At 39.1% G+C, this 21,460-nt stretch overlaps 2 protein-coding genes across 2 annotated transcripts in view; one reads left to right on the forward strand and one right to left on the reverse strand.

The window, feature by feature from the left end:
* Positions 1-21,460, reverse strand: part of LOC145907419 (uncharacterized) — a 292,577-nt gene that overhangs the window by 80,561 nt on the left and 190,556 nt on the right. The window lies entirely within an intron of this gene.
* Positions 777-20,111, forward strand: LOC145906376 (unconventional myosin-X-like). Its single transcript, XM_082993790.1, has 44 exons — positions 777-919; positions 1,471-1,543; positions 1,928-2,801; positions 2,851-4,454; positions 4,633-4,773; positions 4,996-5,132; positions 5,209-5,242; positions 5,521-5,631; positions 6,086-6,232; positions 6,642-6,742; positions 7,206-7,365; positions 7,494-7,562; positions 7,672-7,754; positions 7,814-7,919; positions 7,982-8,062; positions 8,301-8,425; positions 8,621-8,732; positions 8,928-9,089; positions 9,427-9,624; positions 9,948-10,025; positions 10,276-10,350; positions 10,619-10,741; positions 10,936-11,145; positions 11,296-11,394; positions 11,835-11,912; positions 12,313-12,391; positions 12,598-12,725; positions 13,073-13,242; positions 13,383-13,586; positions 13,696-13,829; positions 14,029-14,159; positions 14,399-14,602; positions 14,962-15,129; positions 15,423-15,533; positions 15,800-15,919; positions 16,189-16,415; positions 16,867-17,080; positions 17,336-17,472; positions 17,650-17,788; positions 18,148-18,260; positions 18,401-18,545; positions 19,001-19,171; positions 19,376-19,551; positions 19,964-20,111. Exons 1-44 carry the CDS (start codon positions 777-779, stop codon positions 20,109-20,111), a joined length of 8,043 nt encoding a protein of 2,680 aa, XP_082849916.1.

Consider the following 21,460-nt stretch of genomic DNA (forward strand, 5'->3'; position numbering starts at 1 on the left):
AAGTCGTTCAGATCGTGGATAAAGCATTCATGGATTTTCATTGCAAGCCTTACTACACAAACCATCCTAAAACATGAGTGTTGCTTGGCATCTCAACCAATTCACAGAAGAATCCAAATTATTTTCAAAACTTTCATCAAATTGGAACAGAATAGAATTGGAGAACCCTGAACTTTTTACAATTGATGTGGATGAGGTTGTTTGTAAAAGTGGCAACAAAATGTTTTCATGTAAACTAAGTTCCATCAGTTGACATCCACAATACTCACATGGACATCGGTATTGTCACCATTTCATGGGACTTTTAGTGAGTTTTTCCACTTTTTGTGGTCGAGTTAAATTCTTGTTTAGCTCCAGATTTTAACTGCTACATTAATCTTATAATGTAACATTTTGTTCTTTTTTATATAATTTCTGTTTAACTTTTATTGTTTGTCTCATACAGGTTCCAGCACAAAAATCTGTTGTGAACATTTCTAAACATGAGAACCAGCGGTGTTTATAAACGTGATATCATGAATTGCTGAACAGCCGCAAAATGCAGGTTTTTAATTTGAACTGTTTATTATCACGTTGAGTTTATGCCGACCTAAACTCCATACATGAAGTAAAAACTGTGTACAAATTCGTTCAAAACAAAATTGATTCTAAAGAAAAATGCATATGAGCCATAACAAACCATTTGATTTGATACTGATAACACTGTTGAATACCAAGCAGTTGTTTGGGCATAATGCGCTCCACAGTGGTTCGTCTATATTGTTTGATGCCCAGTTATGGGTACCCAACTGACTTACGTCGAAAAATATCTGTTCCTGGCTAGTTTGCGAGCTAGCCCTGGGCCACAGTCACCAACTGCACTTATGAGACCCCTACAAGTCAAAAACATCCACAGTGTCCCCAGGTCTATTTCAATAAGGTTGGAATAGGAAAATTTTGGCTAAAAATATTTGTTTGTAAAGGAAACAGAAAACAATAACAGTTGAACTGAAAGAAAAAGTATTAAAATTGCGAACAGATGTTGAAGAAGCAAAAGTGAAGTAAATATCCTTGGACAACATAGCAGGAGAGAATGCATTTAAATATGTATGTTCGCAATTTTAATACTTTTTCTTTCAGTTCAACTGTTGTTGTTTTCTGTTTTTTTTTACAAACAAATATTTTGAGTAACACAAACTAAAGAAGAATGCACCGACCAAATTGCAATTGCCAAACACATGGGAGTATCGATTAAAAAAACTGATCTGGCATCTCACACAGAATACCTGTGAGAACAACAAGCAGCTCATCAAAATAATCCCCACTGATAACTGAAAGTTTATCTCAAGGAAAATCAGGAATTAAATATTTTTCAACAAATCAAATCTGCATTTCCCCAACTCCAAAGAAACAACTTCCAACCTGCAAAATATTTTCATGACAGAAAGTTTGACAAGACAAAACCGAAAACTATTCAACACTTGCTTGCAGCACAAAAAAAGACAAGCCTTCAAGTATATTTGGACAAACAATGGGACAACACTACTTCGTGAAAATGATGCAAGTAAGATCAGTGTAGTGTTTACAAACTATCGAGTGTAACATGATCTCTATGTAAACAATACGTCACATGACCGGATAACCACATGCTAGGGATTCTATTGGTATTCTATTCGAACGAGCAATAACGAAGTATCAAACATACATCTGGTGGCCGTTTGGTCAGCAAAGTCATCTGATAGTCACACCAGCTGCACTGATGAGACCTTTTAGGTCGAAACAGTGGCCATCTGTCTGCAGCTTATACACAAATTCATATTATTGGCTCCGCATTGCTTATCATCTGGTGTCATGTCTAGTCTTTAGCACAGAACTAGACAGAGGAACACTATAACTGGCGACGAGGATAACGAGTGCAAACAACTATAACCTCGACTATACTCGAAAGTTAAAGAGACAGACAGACGTAAAAGCCGAACAAAAACAAGATGTCTCCAGAGTCAAGCAGAAAAGATTTCCAGAAGAAAACAAAACAGCTTCAAACAAGCATGTAGAATCAAAACACAGAAAATGTTACTTCTGTGCAGGAAACTATCCTCATGCACGCGGACGCAAGTCTTGTCCAGCATTTGGAAACAAGTGTGATAATTGCGGAAAGTTCAATCATTTTCCTCAATGTCGTCTTATGAACAAAAACAAGAGACAAGTTAGAAATACAGAAAACATCTATAGTTCTGATGAAAGTGATGAAGCATCACGATGTGTATCCATGTGTCAAGTAAAGAGCGTCAACTATAAAACACCACACATGATCTTGAAAGTGAATGAACAAGAAATTCCTTTCGTAATAGACTCCGGTGCATCTGTAAACATAATTGATGAGAAAAATCTGAAAAAGTTGAAAGATTGCACACTAGAGAAAACTAAAACAGAGATACATGTATATGGAGCGAAAAAACCATTACCAATCTTAGGGAAGATCCATGCTGAAGTTAAAACAGCAAGTTTCAAAATCCATACAAAGTTGTATGTGGTGAAAGGTGAACATGGTTGTTTGTTGAGTTATGGTACATCAACAAAGCTACATTTGCTTGAAATTGCAAACACCATGGTAAAGGCTGCTGAAGAAAATATCCTTGAATCATACGCTGACCGATTTGAAGGAATTGGCAAACTCAAAGGATACAAAGCAAAGTTGCACATTGATAAATCAGTACAACCAATAGCACAGCCACACAGAAGAGTACCGTTCCATATCAGAGATAAAGTGAAGAAAGAACTAGAGTATTTGGAGAAGAATGAAATCATTGAAAAAGTTTCAGGTCCTACTCCTTGGGTCTCTCCAATAGTAACTCCACCAAAACCAAACAGTCCAGAAGAAGTTCGCATTTGTGTGGATATGCGACAAGCTAACAAAGCTATACACAGAGAAAGACACATCTGTCCTACACTTGATGATATTATTGCAACAACTGAAAGACAGTTTGACAAATAAGTCAGTCATACGCTATTTTGATCAACATAAAGAAACTGAGTTGATAGTCGATGCAAGTCCAGTTGGGTTAGGTGCTGTCCTTACTCAAAGAGATGAAGATAATAATCTCTATATTGTGGCCTATGCAAGCAATGTGCTCACACCCGTTGAACAAAGATATTCACAAACAGAACGTGAAGCTTTAGCAATTGTCTGGGGATGTGAACATTTTCACTTGTATTTGTATGGAATACAAAAACCATTTACTCTTGTGACAGATCACAAGCCATTAGAATTGATATTCAAAAACCCATCATCAAAACCTCTAGCAAGAATTGAAAGATGGAATTTGAGATTGCAACCATACAATTTCAAAGTTGTATACCGTCCTGGTAAAGATAATCCAGCAGATTACATGTCACGACATCCTATCACTCACCATTCTGTCAAAGAAACAAATGATACTGAATTATACATAAATTTCATTGCAACATCAGCTATACCAACAGCAATGACAAAAACTGACATACAAGAAGCCTTGCAAAAAGATGAAGTAGTTCAGAAGGTTATTGAATTGACAAGAAACAACAAATGGAAAGCAAATTTGGATGGTCCAAACCTAAGACCATTTTTGTTAATCAGAAATGAACTGGTGGTAACAGAGGATGATCTCCTTCTAAAAGGTACAAAAATAGTTATTCCAAAAATGTTACAAAAGAAAGTCATTAAATTGGCACATGAAGGACACCAAGGAATTGTCAAAACCAAGAAACTCCTCCGAGAACACATATGGTTCCCTGGAATTGACAAAACAGTGGAAGAAACAGTCAAAGATTGTATATACTGTCAAGCTGCTACAGTTACCAACAACTATGAACCACTGCAAATGTCAGAACTGCCAAAAAGTCCATGGAAAGAACTCAGTCTAGATTTTTCTGGTCCGTTTCCGTCAGGAGAATATCTTTTTGTATTAATTGATGAATATTCCAGATATCCAATTGTCGAAGTAATCAAGTCAACAAAAGCAACCTCAGTCATTCCAGTATTGGAAAAGACATTTTCATGTTTTGGAATACCAGACATCCTAAAAACAGATAATGGTCCACCATTTACCAGCTATGAATTCAAGAATTTTGCAAAACAACTTGGATTTACTCATCGCAAAATCACTCCACATTGGCCAAAGGCAAATGCTGAAGCAGAAAGATTTATGAAAACTCTCAACAAAGCTGTAAGAATCATGAATGCTGAAACTAACTTGTGGAAAAGTAATCTACATCAATTTCTGAGAAACTACAGAGCTACACCTCATCCTACTACACAAGTGAGCCCTGCAGAACTCCTACTTGGAAGGAAAATAAAAATCACTATTCCTCATGTTGATGACATGAAAGAAGACACACAACTTCGTGACAGAGATGAGAAAGCAAAACTGAAAATGAAGAAATATGCTGACAACCATTCACATGCAAAAGAATCACATTTTCAAATTGGCGATAAGGTTCTTTTGAAAGAAAAAAAAGAAGGCAAATTAATGCTTCCTTACAATCCAACACCATTCACTGTTACACACATATAAGGCACAATGATCACAGTACAAAACAAACACAAAACAGTGACAAGAAATTCATCATTCTTTAAGAAAATAAACAAAACATCACAACATGATGTACATACAGATAATGATCACCCATATTTTACATATGACCATGATAACACAACAACTTGTGAAGAACACAGTGCACATGATTTTCTTGAAAGCGACCCAGTTCCTCGCTATCCTTCTCGAAATCGTAGACTCCCTCAATATCCGAGAGATGGTACTTACATGTAAATGCTATTGTGCATGATTCATTCGCTTGTATATTGCAGTACTTCATTACCTATGCTGTATATTGCCATTCTTCACAATACGTACTTCAAACATCCTTTTATACTTTCATAAGAAGCCAGTGTATGATTGCCAAACTACCTGTGTTATCCTGCCAATTTTAAATTAGAGGAGTTACTTTAGACAGTTTACGTCCAACTTTGGTGTTCAGGTTGTCCAGAAACTCCAGCATGGAATGAACGTGGAACGGAATAAGAACACGTTCGCATTATTCGAACACAAGGGCGATGTTGACAGAGCGATTGAACCAAACACTTTCCTCGCTGATATCGTTGCAAAGTTCGAACAGTAAGTTGCCGTTCGAACTTTTTACTTGATTTGAGAAGTCTAGTTACAAATTCGTTGCAAGCAATTGGTCACACAGCTCAAAGAAGAAAATAAAAATATTATCGTACAAAGTAGATTTCGTAAATATTTAAAATATTTGAATTTTTTTTATCAAACATGGAAACTTGGGATGTTTCAAAATCATGTCGTTTGCATCTGACTACCAAATGTTTTTAATTGCTTCCCCGCCAACATAAAATTTAACCCTTTCTCATGTAACGCGAAACATTCTGTTACAATGTTGTTAACAAAACGACTCTGCCCAAAACATTTCATTATTTCACTTATATTTAGCATGTTGCCCATAGTGTAAGAAACTATGACTAAATATTTGTGTATGTTGCAACAGCGTTCAGATGACAATGAAAAGGAGATCGACTTAATCTACAAAAGGAACCCAATCTTCAGGCAATCAAGCGAACCTTTAAGATCCCCTTTGCTATCCCTTCCATACGAACAGGTGACCCAGCAATTATTACAACTATCCGTCCCAGAATCCAATGCTAACGCAAACTTATTAGTGCTGCAAGTATCCACGTGGTTGTCATAAAACGGAAAACGATTTTTCTTTTTAGCTCGGCACTTGTGGTGTTGTGTAAACAAACTGTCCAAATGTTTGTGTAAATCTGTCTTGCGTCATTAAAGCTTTGAACAGTCCTGACCCAGTTACTCAGTACTTGCGGATCTACGTAAGCATGAGTCAGCAATTCGTTCCCACAGTCACGCGTCAACATTTGAACAAGAATAAATATCATATTCAGCTCAAACGCCAACGTTTTAAAGAGTTACACGTCTATATATTCATACTATGTTAATGAGAAGTTCCAAAAAATGCACACAATTTCTTTGTATTACATCCTGTGCAACTATAGTCGAACCCATGAAATACTATATTCCTTGTCTCTGATTGGCAGGCCTGCGACTCACGTGACTCCCTTTCTATGGCGCTCTACTCCCAATTATTCCGTTGGATAATCTCGAAGGTGAATCACCGCATCAAGGGACCGGACGACTTCCATTTCATCGGAATTCTCGATATTTTCGGTTTCGAAAACTTCTCGGTAACGAAGTTGCTTTGATTGTATGAAGAAAAAGTTCTTCTTGTATAAAATGTTTTTTTATTGCAACCGAAGTTACGTCTGCCATCCGGCGAGGGTTGCCACAAGAACAGTTCCTTTAAATTAACAATACATTTCAGCTAGAGTTACACTGCAGTTGCTTTAATTGCTTTAAAACCAGCAGCGTTTCGTTTCAAGTCGAAATTACAAACGTTTTTTTATGCATTTTTAAAGCCCAGAAACGTGGACATATAAGTTTGTTTTGCTAAAGGGTTGCTTGGTTACAGTTATTTCTAATTCAAGATATACATTATTTGTTCTTGTTGCATCAATGTATTGTGTGAGAAAGTACTGAAATCTTTGCAATCATTCAGTCACCTTCTATCGCCGGGTCTACATGTGTTGTTTTCAGGTGAATCGTTTCGAGCAATTCTGCATCAACTTTGCAAACGAAAAACTACAGGAATTTTTCAACCGGCACATTTTCAGCTTGGAACAAATCGAATACAACAAGTGGGTCTTCGTAAAACATCACTTACTGCATTGGAAAGCACAAATTAATGCAACAAAAAATGGAAACCATGCAATCTTCCCATTCCCCTCCACTTGTTATTTAGATTAATTAAGGACCTAAAAAACCTTTTCTGTATTTTTTTTCTCTACATTTTTCACTTTTTCGCCTGTATTTTATATCTTCGGTCGTGGTAATATCTGTGGGGAATAACCTTTCGCTTTATCTTAACATACCACGTTGGGACTCGAACCCATGCTATCCTGCACACGAACCCTAGTAAATTTGTTAACTTATTTGTGGGGTTTTTGTGATTTCAATCCCAACCATTTTATAATCGTTTTTAACTACACCGGGATTCGAACCCAGGATATCCTGGCCTGGAATCCCGATCAGGTTCCTACTGGTATATGAGTCGGGCGCTTGACCAATGTTGCCACCATTTCACAATCTTCCACTTTACAGGGAAGGTATAGACTGGTGCGACGTCCAGTGGTCATATAACAGTGAGTGTCTCGACCTGGTGGAGAAAAACCTCGGTTTGATGTCACTTATTAACGAGGAGAGTAGATTTCCGAAAGGAACGGACAAATCCCTGCTGCAGAAACTCCACAACCAACATGCGGTAAGTAAAAACATATTATTCACCCTACTTTGTTACGTCACAACTTCCTTAACAACTCGGTATTTCGAGTTTAAAGCACTAGTGTCCGCTTTGTTACGTCACAACTTTAACTCTGTTTTTTTTCGCAGAAAAATCCCTTCTACGTGAAACCTCGAGTGACCGGAAACCAGTTCGGGATTCGACATTACGCTGGGGAGGTAAGGGTTGAGGCTGGGTTGAAGTTGGATTAAGGCTAGGTTGAGATTGGGTATTCCCAAACCATTTTGCTTTATGCGTTCGTGGGTGATGGCTAACTTAATATTGCAGGTTCTCTACAATATCGATGGCTTCCTGGAGAAAAACCGCGATACATTTCGTGATGATTTACTCGGCTTGTTGAAGGATTCCAGGTATATATTTTAACTAATTTAATTATCTAAAAAAAAACTCGTGACATTATTTTTCATAGCTGTGATCTTATCTACGACATGTGTGAGAAAGTTCGGGGAACTTCGGAAGACTCCGGGAAAGGTCGGAAAAAGCAGTCAGCCGTAACAGCAAGTGGCCACTTTAAAGTAAGTTCTCTTTCTACAGTTGAAGTTAATTTGGATTTTCCATACATTTAACAATTTGACAGAAATCCCTCCACGCTTTAATGGAAAGACTTTCATCTGCAAGTCCGTTCTTCGTGAGATGCGTGAAACCAAATGTGGAGAAGGTGATTACTTGTAAAATGTTCACAATGTATAAAATGCATATGTGGGTACCTTAGTTACATAAATAATTAACTTTTGTTATTTTTCCTGTGTTGCGCAGGAACAAGGAAATTTAATGCACATAATATACGCAAATATACATAAATATTAACAATCACAATCCTGTTCAAAAGCAACAAAAATATCAGCAGAAGTCGCCGCGATCAGAAAGTTTGTAACAAACTTGTTATTCACCACTAGGTGGCGGAGAACTTCAACCCCGGGGTCGTTCTAAACCAACTTCGTTATTCGGGAATGTTGGAAACTGTGAGAGTAAGGAAGGCTGGCTTTCCGGTCAGGCGGTTGTACAAAGACTTTCTTGACAGGTGGGTCACGTGACTATCTAGAACTGGTCTGTGATCCAGGTCTGTGATTGGTTGTTGCTTTCACGCGACATGGATCTAGTAATAACTAAAAATTCATGTGAATTTCCTCCACTTTCGACCATTTAAAATGTGCATCTTGGACTACAAGTCACACCAGTCTCTGTCGCTTAACTGCTAAATGTTTTGACCATTAAGATACGGAATGATTTGCGCTCTGTCGTCATCCAACGAACCACGTGATCACAGCAAGGAAGTTTTGAACTTGGTTGACCCCGAAGGGACGAATTGGAGACTCGGAAATACAAAGGTGGGATTTGAACAAGATCCATTCTTCACAGGTGTAAAGTATTTGCCGTCTTGGTTTAAGTCGCGAACTGCTGGCAGATCTTTCACTCAAGGGTCTTATGCGTAACCGCGCAATTGCCTCGAACAATGTTTACATTCTGTGTTAGTTTTATTAATAAGAAATAATGACGTAACGTTGGATGTTTTAACTCTGCAGGCGTTCATGAAGGAAATTCTCGAACAAAAGTTGGAAAAGGCGCGATTTGAAAAGGTGTCACGTGCCGCTATTATCATCCAATCAGTGATGAGAGCTGTAGCGGCGCGAAAATACTTTCTTCGCCTGAAGAAGAACATCGTACACACACAACGATTCGTGCGAGTAAGCAATTTGTACGATTTCTGTGGGTTCAAGTATCGCGATCGAATGCATGCCAATATTATGGAACAACAACGACACCAAGCGGCGTAAAATATTACTTGGCCTAACGCGAAACACAGTGAGGTTTTTTTAATTGTCTAGGAGTCCCCAAAGTAAAAGAAGTAAATACCAACGTTTCTTACTATGGTTAACGTTATCAATTTATTTGTTCTGTTCTCGTGTGCCTGTCGCACAAAAAGTTTACAGACAAATTCAGTGCCTTCATATCTTTTGTGAAACCCTAGTTTTTTGGGGGTCTGCATAAAAACTTGTTTGTTATTTTCCCGCCATTATTCAGGGGTTTGTTGCGCGGAGGAAGTTCAAACGAGTTCACAAGGCGATCATCACAATGCAGAAATTCGAGAGAGGAAGGAAAGCAAGAAAATTATTTAAACTTCTTCTCGCAGAAAAACGAGAGAGGGAGAGAAAAAGGGCGGAGGCGACGATCGTCTTCCAGAAATACACGAGAGGGCGGGCAGCCCGGAAGATGTTTAAGGTAGGATGTTGCTGTTTTTGGATGGTTTCAACGCTGTTGGTAGTTTTAGCACAGGAGTACACAACCCATGCGTGTCATATTAGTTGTTACATGCCAAACATTTGCGTGACCTCTTTTCAGTAATTGATGCTTGCTGGCAAGGAAACTTGACGCAACATTGTTGGACAAACATACTATCAATAAACACACTTGGAGTTTACGATTTTCTACTTAAAATACTAAATACACCCAAAGCACTGTCACTTTGTGTAAAAAGTCATTGTGTGCATTTGATGATACGATTTCCATGGCAACCTTCATATTTACACCTTCCCATTATTTAGATCCTGCTTGAGAAACACAGACAACTCAAGGCTCTTAAGGAACAAATAGAAAGGGAGAGGAAACAGAGGGAGGAACAGGTTTGTCCGTCCCTTACTTTCCTTTTACCCCCCAGCTTTATAAATTTAAAGGTCACAATAAGATTGTATAAGAATCCTGGAACAGAACGGTTTCCTCCACTTTTATGAATTTCCACATAAATTGTTTGGCTAATATTTAAAGTTTGACTTTGTGTTTGCAATAAGTTTGTTGAGGTTTCAAAAGTTGGGCGAATTGTTCTCAAAAATTAGGTTTTTTGAATAAACTAAGACAAGAAAATGGTTTCTGTAGGCGCGCTTGGAACGGGAGAGACTCGCGAGGGAGGAAGAAGAAAAAAGGCGAAGAGAGAAACAGGAACAAGAGGTGGTAAAAAAAACCTTAAAATTTTCTGATTTCCTTGCATAGAAGGAAAAGTTACCTTTCCTGTGTTGATTGTTTGAAGAAACCCAGACACCAAATTGCTTTAAATCTCAACAGTCTGATTTTTGCAGTGGAAATACTGAAAAGATTTATTTTAGCAATTGGTTGACATGTTTGTACAAGTAACACGAAAAGTGCAATATTTTCTGTGTGGTAATCATTCCCACAATACTTGGTCACTCTCTGATTATCTGGTGAAATTTCCCCTTTCCAGATGGCGAGAGAGGCTGAAATGGCCAGGGAAGCGACGGAGGACCCTGAGGGTCTTCCTTCAACCCCACCGCCCCCACCTTGTGAAAAAATGTACAGCCCCCGCAAATCCATGGATGGCGAACACGTGGGTGCTTGTGTGTGCTACGTATACGTTTTTGTGAAACAAATCTTGTTCTTTTAAACAAAATACTTGCTTTTTGGGTTGGTTACTTTCTAACACTTGGAACTTTTAATTTAATTGTTTCTTGGTTTCCGCCAGCAAGAGATTCGAATCATATTTCTATTGTAAAAAAACAACTCGCCTATCTCTTCGGGCAGGAATCGGCTCTTGCGTCACTCGACGCCGTCATAGATTCCGCTGATGTAGACAGTGCTTACTCAACCGTAAACAAGAGGATGCTCTCATCCGGTGGAGAGGAGGAGCTTGATGATGCGGAACGGGAGGAGATGGAGAGGATCTTCCAACTTGAACTTGAGATCGCGCAGATGCATCGACGAAGCGAGGCCAGGGAGAGTCTTGCGCTGGAAGTGGTGAGAATAAGTATTGTGATGTCATAATATGATTCAGAATACTGGAAGGTATTTAAGAACAATCTAAGTTGGCAAAAAAAATAATCTGGTATTTTTACAAAAAAAGAATTTTTGTTTGTTTTGCTGACTCTAATAATTTTTAATCAGGATCAACCTGAAGCAACCGATGAATTTGTAACGAACGTGGGTGAGGAATATTACCCCGACGAGAAGGCAGACGAAAACAGAGGAATGGACATTCTACAGGTTACAAATATAAGTTGTTTGCGTGCAAACAACACTGTGAATGTTATTAGGATTTTGTTTTGTCCATACTAACAATTCAATCCGGCTCAATTGCATAATGGTGGTTGCTATTTTTAAATTCACTAACAAATGATTTTGCGTAACCCGAGAACATTCTTATCAGTTGTAATTCCGATAATCAATCCGATGACGTCATCCTCGTTACGTAGCAAGTCAGCTTGTATTAGGTCTGAAATCATCTTAAAATAATTTACCGTTTAAATTATAATTGGTCTATAGTTTAATGGCGTTTACTGATTGATTTTAAATTGCCCCCGAGTGCGTAATATTGTGATTTATGCAACGCATAAGCGAGTTACTCGCAACCACAAAGCAAAGTTCGGGGTGCTGGCGATACTATGGACAAAAAAGAAGGTTTTTTAAACATTTTGTTGCTCCAGGATTTGGGTTTTGAAGATTTTGAAAGCCAAGTGGACGCAATGATGCATAACACATCGTATGACGTCGATCAAATGAATGTACGATATTTGTTTTTGTTTTAAGCTGATTTGCACGTTGTTTTGTAACAGTTACCTGCGTGGCGACGAGTCACATTGTAAGTTTCCGAGACGGGGAAGAGGTTGTGGTTATATTTTTTATGTTTGCAGGGAAGTATTCTCGCACTGGGTGACAATTAGTAAACAACAATATGGCAGTCGTTTTATTTATGCTAAGAGCAAACGATTTGATATTATTTTATTAACACGTAACTCTGCAGTTACCTGTGTGCGTTTTTCTTTTGCTACAAATAGACAAGGGTTTTGATTCTTGATTATTTAAAGTTAATCTTTATCGTTTCTCAACTAACAACAAGTGTAAAAGGTTAATTTCAACCTTACATGGAAAAAGTTAGTAAACAAATATTTCCCCGACCCACAGAACACACAGGATGGAATTGTTCCAGATGACGAGGAGAATTACGAAGCGGAAGACATTAAAACGTCTGATATGGACGACGGTAAGTGTTTAAACGCTTTGTTTTAAAATATCGCAGTTTTGACACGGGGTGCTATTACTTCTATGGCAAAGTAGTGACGACATCATGTGATTTGTCGTGACGTCATCAATGTTTTTGTATTGAATTGATGGGTTGAACTATTGCTGGTGTTTTCAATCAATCTTGTTGATAATGAAACATTATTCATGGGTGTTTACCCACTATAGAGAGTTATTACACTGATTCGTCTTTTGATGACGACATGAGTGACGATGGAACGTCCACTAGTGGCGGTATGGAGGTCGCAGAGAAGTGGAGTCCCAACGTATACTTTCATTCCTACCTCGACGTGAAGGTTAGACGGAATAATATGTTGGACTGAGATTTCCACCTTCGTGGATCCCAGTCTTCACAAATCGCATTCGTCCAATATGTTCTCACGGCGCACTGAAATTTCGTGACGTTTTAAGGATGTAATAGTAATACAGTTGTTGATATTGATCAGTTCGCTTGTTACGTATTACATTGATCAGTGCAACAACTAAATGGCTCAGTTTGTTATGGAAATAAAATTCAACTCCACGTAAGTTGGCCAACAACATTTAAGCAACAAACTAGCAAGCGTCACACCAACTTCTGCCACTGTGAAGATTGGTTGATATTTGAAAACACATCATTGCACAACCTTACAACCTGTTATAGGGTGGCCTCATGAGCCAGTGGAAGAGACGGTGGTGCGTCCTGAGTAACAGCACTTTCATGATCTTCAGAAGCAAACAGGATAGTTTAAAGTGCGGCTGGCTGTTTAAGAAAGCTGACAGTGGCAAAGGAACTCTGAGAGGAACTCTCCCAAGGAAGAATTGGCAGAAAAGGTTGGTGGTCGGCGATGTATTTCATATTATATTTCCGTTGTTAGTTCTACGTAGCAGTTAAGTTACACGAAGCTTGAACACTAAACAAGGTACAACAACAAAACACTAAACAAGGTACAACAACAAATAACCAAATCCAGATGGTTCACGCTGCGCAACCAGGAGTTGAAGTTTTACGATAACGACGAAGAGAACGCCAAGTGTCAGGGGACGATCGACCTCAGTCAAATATCCGACGTAACTGACGTCACAGAGAAAGAGAATGGCATTGACATCATTATGACGTCATCAAAAGTGCACCACCTTTCGGCGGAATCGAGCGAGGAGGCGGGGGAATGGTACAGGTGAGTTTAAACCAGAATCGCCAACGTTTGGTAAAAAGTCTTTGGATGCAGTGCGGACTTTCACTGAAAATACTGTGAAATGTTATTGAGTGGAACTTTTTTTCCGCAGCATGTTGATGAAGATTGTATCGAGCACGGAGAAAGAGATAGCAAACATGGAAAGCGAATTCGCGAACCCGAAGAACGCTCTGATGACGGTCGACGGTCAAACCGTTACCCAGGCAACCGCAACATCTGTGTCAGGTGACTCTCGTGTATTTGAGCAAGTTGTCAGTTTCTCTTGAGAAAAAGACGTTACAATATAAATAGGCTTTAGGGGTTCTGGCACTGATTTTAATCTCAGGAATCGGATACATTATGGATGCTACATTATAACCAATTACTCCTATCGTGGCATCGTGGCGACAAGATGTGAATAATATTAAGTGGTTTGTGACTGCAGGAAAGTCGAACACGTTCACTGTGACGACATCGCAACGTGTTTACACTTTCGCGAGTGATTCGGGGGAGGAAATGCATCACTGGATCACTTTACTCAATGAGAGCAAGAACACAGCAAGTTCAGGCGACTCGGTACGTGTTAAACAGACAGAAACCAAATCCCATTTGACTTCAGGTTTTTAAATGATTGCTTCACAATTGGTCACACATCGAAACGACAAAGTGAATTTTTAGAAAAATTACACAATAAGTTTTGTCAAGAAAATAAAAGTCAGTAACACTTTCTTTTATAACTCAATACATATTTTCTTTGTGGTAAGAGAACTCTTCAGGCTCGCCCACAATCTCAAATATTGTTAATACACTTTCAGGCTGGCCAGGATTCTTTCATACAGCAAGGTTGGTTGCTTAAAACATCTTACGAGAAGCAGAAAGTGAGTCACCAACGTCGGTGGTTCGTTCTGAAACCAAACGCGATCGAATATTTCAAGAACAGCAACCGCGATGCCCAGAAGATCGGGTCGATGGGACTCAACAGTCTCTGTGTTGTCACCTCACCGGACGAGAACGTCTTTGTAAGTCCCTGGTGTATGTAGGAGTAAAAGTGGGCTTTCGTGTGTTTACTAGAGATGAACACTTGTTAAATCGAACCTCGCTGTGAGATCCTGTATAGTTGGACGATTCCGTCTTACCATGTAAAACACGTAACACTTAAAATCATAAAACGAATGTAATAAAGTTTAATAATATGTATGTTGCCTACACAAAAAGCACTTGTTTAAACAGGATCAGTCTGGTATAACACAAGGGAAATATACGTTGATTCCTTTAAGCATGTGATTTTTTGTGTAATATTACTGAACATTGACCGGCAGCTGTAGTTTCGATCCACACTTTTTATACTAGAAGTTACGCCACCTCTATTTCACTACAGACGCAGACAGGTTTGTGGGAGATTGTGGTATACGGGAGAAAGCACACCCTCCGACTCAGCACGGAGGTAGAGGAAGACGCGAACATCTGGAGCAGTGAGATCCAGGCTATGATAGATGGACAACCTCTGATTATCACCAAAACAAAGATCCTAATGGACAAGATCAAGGTACAGAAGTGTAGAATTGAAACTGAGATTATTGCTTGGAGTAATCTGCTTTCAGGGCAACTGCTTCGATCTAATATGTCGGTGATGTGTCTGGTGATTATCTTGCCACTTAGGTAGCCAGGCGAAAAGCTTATTGCATTGAAATTACCTGCTTAAAAAACACATCAGGAAATATTATTACAATGTTGTTAACAAAACGACTCTGCCCAAAGCATTTCATTATTTCACTTATATTTAGCATGTTGACCATAGTGTATGAAAATATGACTAAAAATTTGTGTATGTTGCAACAGCGTTCAGATGACAATGAAAAGGAGATCGACTTAATCTACAAAAGGAACCCAATCTTCAGGCAATCAAGCGAACCTTTAAGATCCCCTTTGCTATCCCTTCCATACGAACAGGTGACCCAACAATTATTACAGCTATCCGTCCCAGAATCCAATGCTAACGCAAACTTAATAGTGCTGCAAGTATCCACGTGGTTGTCATAAAACCACGATGACGTCAACATCATCTTACCCGAACTATCTGTGACGTAACATTGCTCATATTGTTGTGTTGCTTACGAACCAAGTTGATTATTCAAAAAGAAAAATATGAAAGTATTGGTTTCGCTACTTAGAAAAAAAAGGCATAGAAATCATAATCAACCGATGTTTGCTCACAGGTGCCCTCTCGTGACGACCACTACACGTTGAGGGACGAGGCTGTGAGGATTTTTAACGTCCTCCTTCAAATGGAAGAACGGACTTTTCAGAACATTGAGGAGGAAGCGAAATCACTCCAGGTAAAAAAACTGAAAAAATTGTTTTTAAATTTTGCTTTTTGATATTTCTCGAATTCCCGCCTGTAATTGAGTTCCTCCCCTATATATTTGCACATGTTATGACGTTTGTCAGGTAATTGTGGATCTTTCTTTGCAATGAGTGGGGAACGATGTTCACATATCACAATTTATATCAAAGTTTTACTTGACGTCAATCAGCATTCAAAACAGACAATCAAAAAGCATTGCGACACCGTCCAGCCAACAAACTATCCATCTGTTCGTTTCAGGCGATCATGCGAGTGTGTCACGGCTCCAAGCTATTCCAGGACGAGCTTTATCTCCAATTAATCAAACAAACCGCCATCTACACCCTCCAACTCACCACAGACGAGCAAATGTGTGACCAGCTTCATGTGACGTCATGTCCGCATTACTGGCATCTCATAGCTTGTATGTGTTGCGCGTACCACCCATCACGTCCTGTGCTGTCTTACCTGAAGCTGCATCTAAAGAGGTATGACGTCACCAAAGTGTGTAAATAACTTGGTTATCCAATGTAGAGTTCGCGGAACCCTTAACACAAAGTTTGTGAATATCTGGTCTGAGCGCTAATTCTAAAACATCTCTAACCCCACTTTTGTTGGTAAACCAGAATTTATTGCTTGCCTCAATGCTTTGTATTTCCAGTGAATTTGAAACGAAATGCTCGTTTAATGAGAGATAAGCCAAGAAATATTATAAGCTTTCACGCCCACCGACGATTTTGCCGGGCAAAACTGGTGGGGCGTGCGCCACTGAGAAGCACTTGCTACTAAGCAGTAGTTTTGCATTACAGCGGGTCGGGTTATCTTACCTCACGCTGTTGACTGCACATTTCAAATGTGCCATAAGATACCTGGGAATCTGTACAGTAATGATTATTCGGGGATCCTTTTCACCGTTTGTTTATTAACATCCGTTATCAGGGTACAAGAGCGATTTCCTGGTACTCTTGGTGGAGCTTATGCTGAGTTCGGTGAAAATGCGCTGAGTCAGCAGACGTCACGTCGACGTGAGATGGTTCCTTCCATTGCTGAGATTTGTGCTGTGCTGGAGATGAGGGACCTGGTCACTGTGATTAACTGCTATGGTGGCGCAACATGCGAAATCTACATTAACTCTTTCACCACTGCTGGAAAGGCAAGTAGAGCATTGCTGCAAATTGTAATGTCGAACACTCGGAAGTATTTCATGCATAATTTTGAATTGTATTTTCTTCTGATGATCTGGTTTTGTTGGTTGGTGGCAAACATGCTTCTTTTTCAATATTTGTTATTAAATTATGTTCTGCATTTTTATGTGTTCAGAAGCGTTTCGTTGTTTTAGTTACAAAATATTTTTACTTTAAATTAGAGGAGTTACTTTAGACAGTTTACGTCCAACTTTGGTGTTCAGGTTGTGCAGAAACTCCAGCATGGAATGAACGTGGAAGGGAATAAGAACACGTTCGCATTATTCGAACACAAGGGCGATGTTGACAGAGCGATTGAACCAAACACTTTCCTCGCTGATATCGTTGCAAAGTTCGAACAGTAAGTTGCCGTTGGAACTTTTTTACTTGATTTGAGAAGTCTAGTTACAAATTCGTTGCAAGTAATTGGTCACAAAGCTCAAAGAAGAAAATAAAAATATTATCGTACAAAAGTAGATATTCGCATCATGTAATTTAACCCTTTCTCATGTAACGCGAAACATTCGAATTTAAACAGAACAAACTCGGAATCACAAACGAATCCGGATAGTGGCGGTAAGGATTCGGAATGGGTATTCTACTTCAAACTTTACTGTGTGTTCGATCCGATTGATGCACGGGAAGACTCAATCGAATATCACTTCGTTTACGAAGACGTGAGTCGGGAGTTTCTCTGTTTCCATTCAGTGATTTTAGTTTTTTTGATTGAAAACTTGCCTCGGTTGATTCTGTCGTCATGGTAACCTAGCATCCAACGCGGATTTCACGGAGCCGTAGAATTCCTTACATGAGCTACTGGACACCTTAAATCGTCTGGGTTCCTTCTCAACTCAAATAACTTTGACGAAAAAATTTCGGGAAACACTGACCTTGAGTGCTTGACTTAACATAAATATTTTACTCATTTTTGTATTTTGTATTTTCTAAACGCAGGAGTTTCCAATGCAGAAAATAAATTTCATACAACCTCTAGCTTTCTTAAAAACATTAACTCAGAACTTCCCTAATGTTGCAGGTCCACGAACAAGTGATACAGGGACTTTACCCTCTATCTGATGACGCATTGAAAGATATCGCAGCTTTAAGGTTGCAATTCGCTGAAGGAAATTACCATCAAATCAATATTGAGTAAGTTTATTTAAGTGGAGCCGAAACTTTATCTTCATTGCTTCGTTCCGTTTAACCAACAAAAAGCATAAAAATATAAAAATGCCAATGGATTTTCAAGACTTCTTTTGCGAATACAAAACATGGATTTCATTTTCCAGTGCTGACATTGGCAAATATTATCCAATCAACAAGTTGATGGCCGCTTACGAGATCACAAACGAAAACGAAGACTTCTACTTCAAACGAACCGATTCTTTCTCGAATGAATTAAATGCAAACTCAATGCCAGCCAAGAAACGTTCTGTGAGTAAAGGTTTTTATTCGGTCTCAATTTGATTTTTTCGATAATTAAGACGTTCTCATAAATTACGTAAAATTTCAAACTCGCCACGTAGATCTCCCCCTCTTCGAACACATCCTTTCATACCATGCTAGTTATCCGATCCCATGGGGGCCTGACTCGATAAACTGTGGTTTTATCGGTGCCTGTGCCATTTTATTCCGCATATTTATTGTTCGCACGCGTTCAAGTCGTTTTTGTTCAAAAGAAAATTGAGTTATATTTGGACGTTGGCATCAACCGCGCATGAATCGTATTCCACAACTAATCGTCATTCTTTAAATCAGCTCGTATATTGATAGTTAGTAAAACAACAAAGGATTTTAATTTGTGGACGAAGCTAATTGAGGCCGAAACGTTAAAATTGAACAAATCGTTTTTGTCAACGAAGAGTTTCGTCAGATTTTAATTCTTTCAGGGGTCGAGTCTTTTCAACACGTTCCGGAAGAGAGGGATGAAGAAGGTGAAGGAGGAAGGTGAGAGCGGTGAGATGAAGAGGACTCTCTTCCTGGAGGAACTGCAGGATGTCAAATCAAACGTCCTGGATAGATGGAGGAGATTGAGAGGAATGCCGCAAGAAGACGCCGTGGTCAGTATCACAATAATCTCACTAAACAATAAGACTGGAGTTTTGTGTTATTGGATGTCGGTGCATCTCTGCCCGTGGTTGATATTTATTGGCATTGTATTTGGGTGCTTGATGTTTAAATATTATTCGCATAATTTTATGTTCAGCATATTTCGCGTTCTCTTCATTCCGTCTAATTCATTTTATCTCAACAATTTGTTTCAGGCTGAATATGTTAACCTTGCACGTCGGTGGCCCGGATACGGATCCTACTTGTTTAAAGTTGAAAATCACGACGCGCAGTTCGGTCAAACCCTTCTCACTCTGGCGATATCGGCGCAGGGAGCAACTGTGTTCAAACGAGGCCACTCACAGTCCCTAGATTATTTCTCATATGAAAAGTAAGTTTGATCGAACACAATGGTTCGTTTTCAACGCGGGAAGACACGAAACTTGTTGGAGTTATTGGCTCTCAACGTTTCTGCTTATCGGTCTTATGAATATAATGCAGTTTATTTTACGAAACATAAACTTACCATAACCATAGTAGTGGGGTAACGTGGAGTCCATATTTCCCTGCAGTTTATTTGGCGTCAGAAAACAAAATTGTTGGTGAACTACGGCCCAAATGTTTGATTCGGTCAAATGCCCACTTACAAAAAAAGTTTTCAAATAGAGTCTCGGGTTTGCTGCGGCCGGTTTCGAATTCAGCTCTGACGTTTGAAAAGTCTCAGAACCACTGTTCCAAACAATTATGCAAGATTTTGCAGCTACATTCCTTGAGTTGAACATGTTATTGTGTCTTCCTCTCAGGATCCAGTCTTTCGGAGCGGGATCTGCGAATGTTTTCAGACTTCAGACCGAGTCAAGAGGGGACATTTCCTTCACCGCAGAACAAGTTAATGAGATTGTGAAACTCATGCGAGCTTACGTCACCGCCCTCTTCCGCCGAAAGCATTGAAAGTTGACACCGAGCAATTTTATTGCGTTCAGATTTTAACGAAAATTTAGTATTTGTCGTTCTAGCCACAAACTTGAATGTTAAAATCAGGGGTTTTCCACAGGGTCACCATATGAACCACAGCGATCTATATCAATGGCTTCCACATTACCACACAATATTACCTTCGCCGATGCATGTTTTTGTGACGTTACTCAGCAAAAACTTTCGTCGGTTGGGAGGATCCACAGAATTAACCAGGGTGTCGTTGGACCCGAACAAGCTCGCGAGTTGTTCCAAGTCTTTCACGTCCCAATAAGGTTTATTTACAGGATCATGTATCTTATAGTTTCGGCATACACGCTTACACCCACTCTCAATACTCCGCTCCAGTGTTTAAACCTTGCAGTGACAATTTTTATTTGTTTTGCTACTTTCACATGTTTTTTTCGCTAGTCATGTTCTTTCTTGTCCTGAAGCACTTGTGATCTTTTCTGTCTATTTTGTTTTCGGGAAACCAAATTCCATAACCTAGAAATCACTACCAGCGATAAAGTTGTCAGTCCCACTCATGGCTGTTCAACTTTTGTAATTTCAATATTATTTCACAATTTTTCGCCGCAATTATGAACCACACCCAAAATATGTGTTTCCGCTTAATTTTAACATCTAAATAACGTCATCAATACGACGACGTCACCACGTAACATGAAATATTCCAACCGCTTTCGTACCTATTTTTGTCAACCCTTTTATCCTTAGACTGCCTATCTTCTGTCTAATATGATAACATTGTTATCTGTCTAATATTATTTATTGTACATTTGCATGAATTTATTGCATGTTCGATTTGGTTGTTTTATAAACACAGTTCCTTGTATGTCTGCGGCAAGCCAGTTGAGGCCTGTGATGTCACAATTGCTTATTGTTACGTTCCAATTACTGCTATTGTTTCACTGTCGCTCGGTTTTGAAAAAGAAACAAACCCTGAATTGGGATCGAAAAGAAATTCATATTTTGAGATCTTGTCGGAAAATTCTGGTTTTTAACATGGCCTGAAACTGACATCATGACCCTTGGTGTTTGGTGGCTGGAAATTCTATTTATCGAGTAATTTATTTCGAGTTCAGGAATCAATTCTACAAAACTTCACTCTCTCCATGCCATCTACATTCTGCCATGGAATGCAACCGGCAGACGCATCAGACGCGTCTGTGTCCTCCACAAACTGCTGTGTTAAGTTTGTTTATTACACAAGAGTGTATAAGGTCTAACCTTGGGAGGTGACAAGAAAATGATTTGTAAAGGAAAGCCAAAGCTACTATGCTACTCATGCCGAAGCAAATGTTTCAAACACCACTGTGTTCATC

This window comes from Ascidia mentula, chromosome 6 (genome assembly GCF_947561715.1).
Source record: "Ascidia mentula chromosome 6, kaAscMent1.1, whole genome shotgun sequence".
Lineage (NCBI taxonomy): Eukaryota > Metazoa > Chordata > Ascidiacea > Phlebobranchia > Ascidiidae > Ascidia > Ascidia mentula.

What these genes read in the sequence shown, in the direction of transcription:
- LOC145906376 (XM_082993790.1), top strand. Translation starts at nt 777, where the DNA reads ATGGGTACCCAACTGACTTACGTCGAAAAATATCTGTTCCTGGCTAGT. An exon ending in ATCGTTGCAAAGTTCGAACA is followed by an intron (nt 5,133 to 5,208) that starts GTAAGTTGCCGT and finishes TTGGTCACACAG; the next exon opens with CTCAAAGAAGAAAATAAAAA. An exon ending in TACCATCAAATCAATATTGA is followed by an intron (nt 18,261 to 18,400) that starts GTAAGTTTATTT and finishes TTCATTTTCCAG; the next exon opens with TGCTGACATTGGCAAATATT.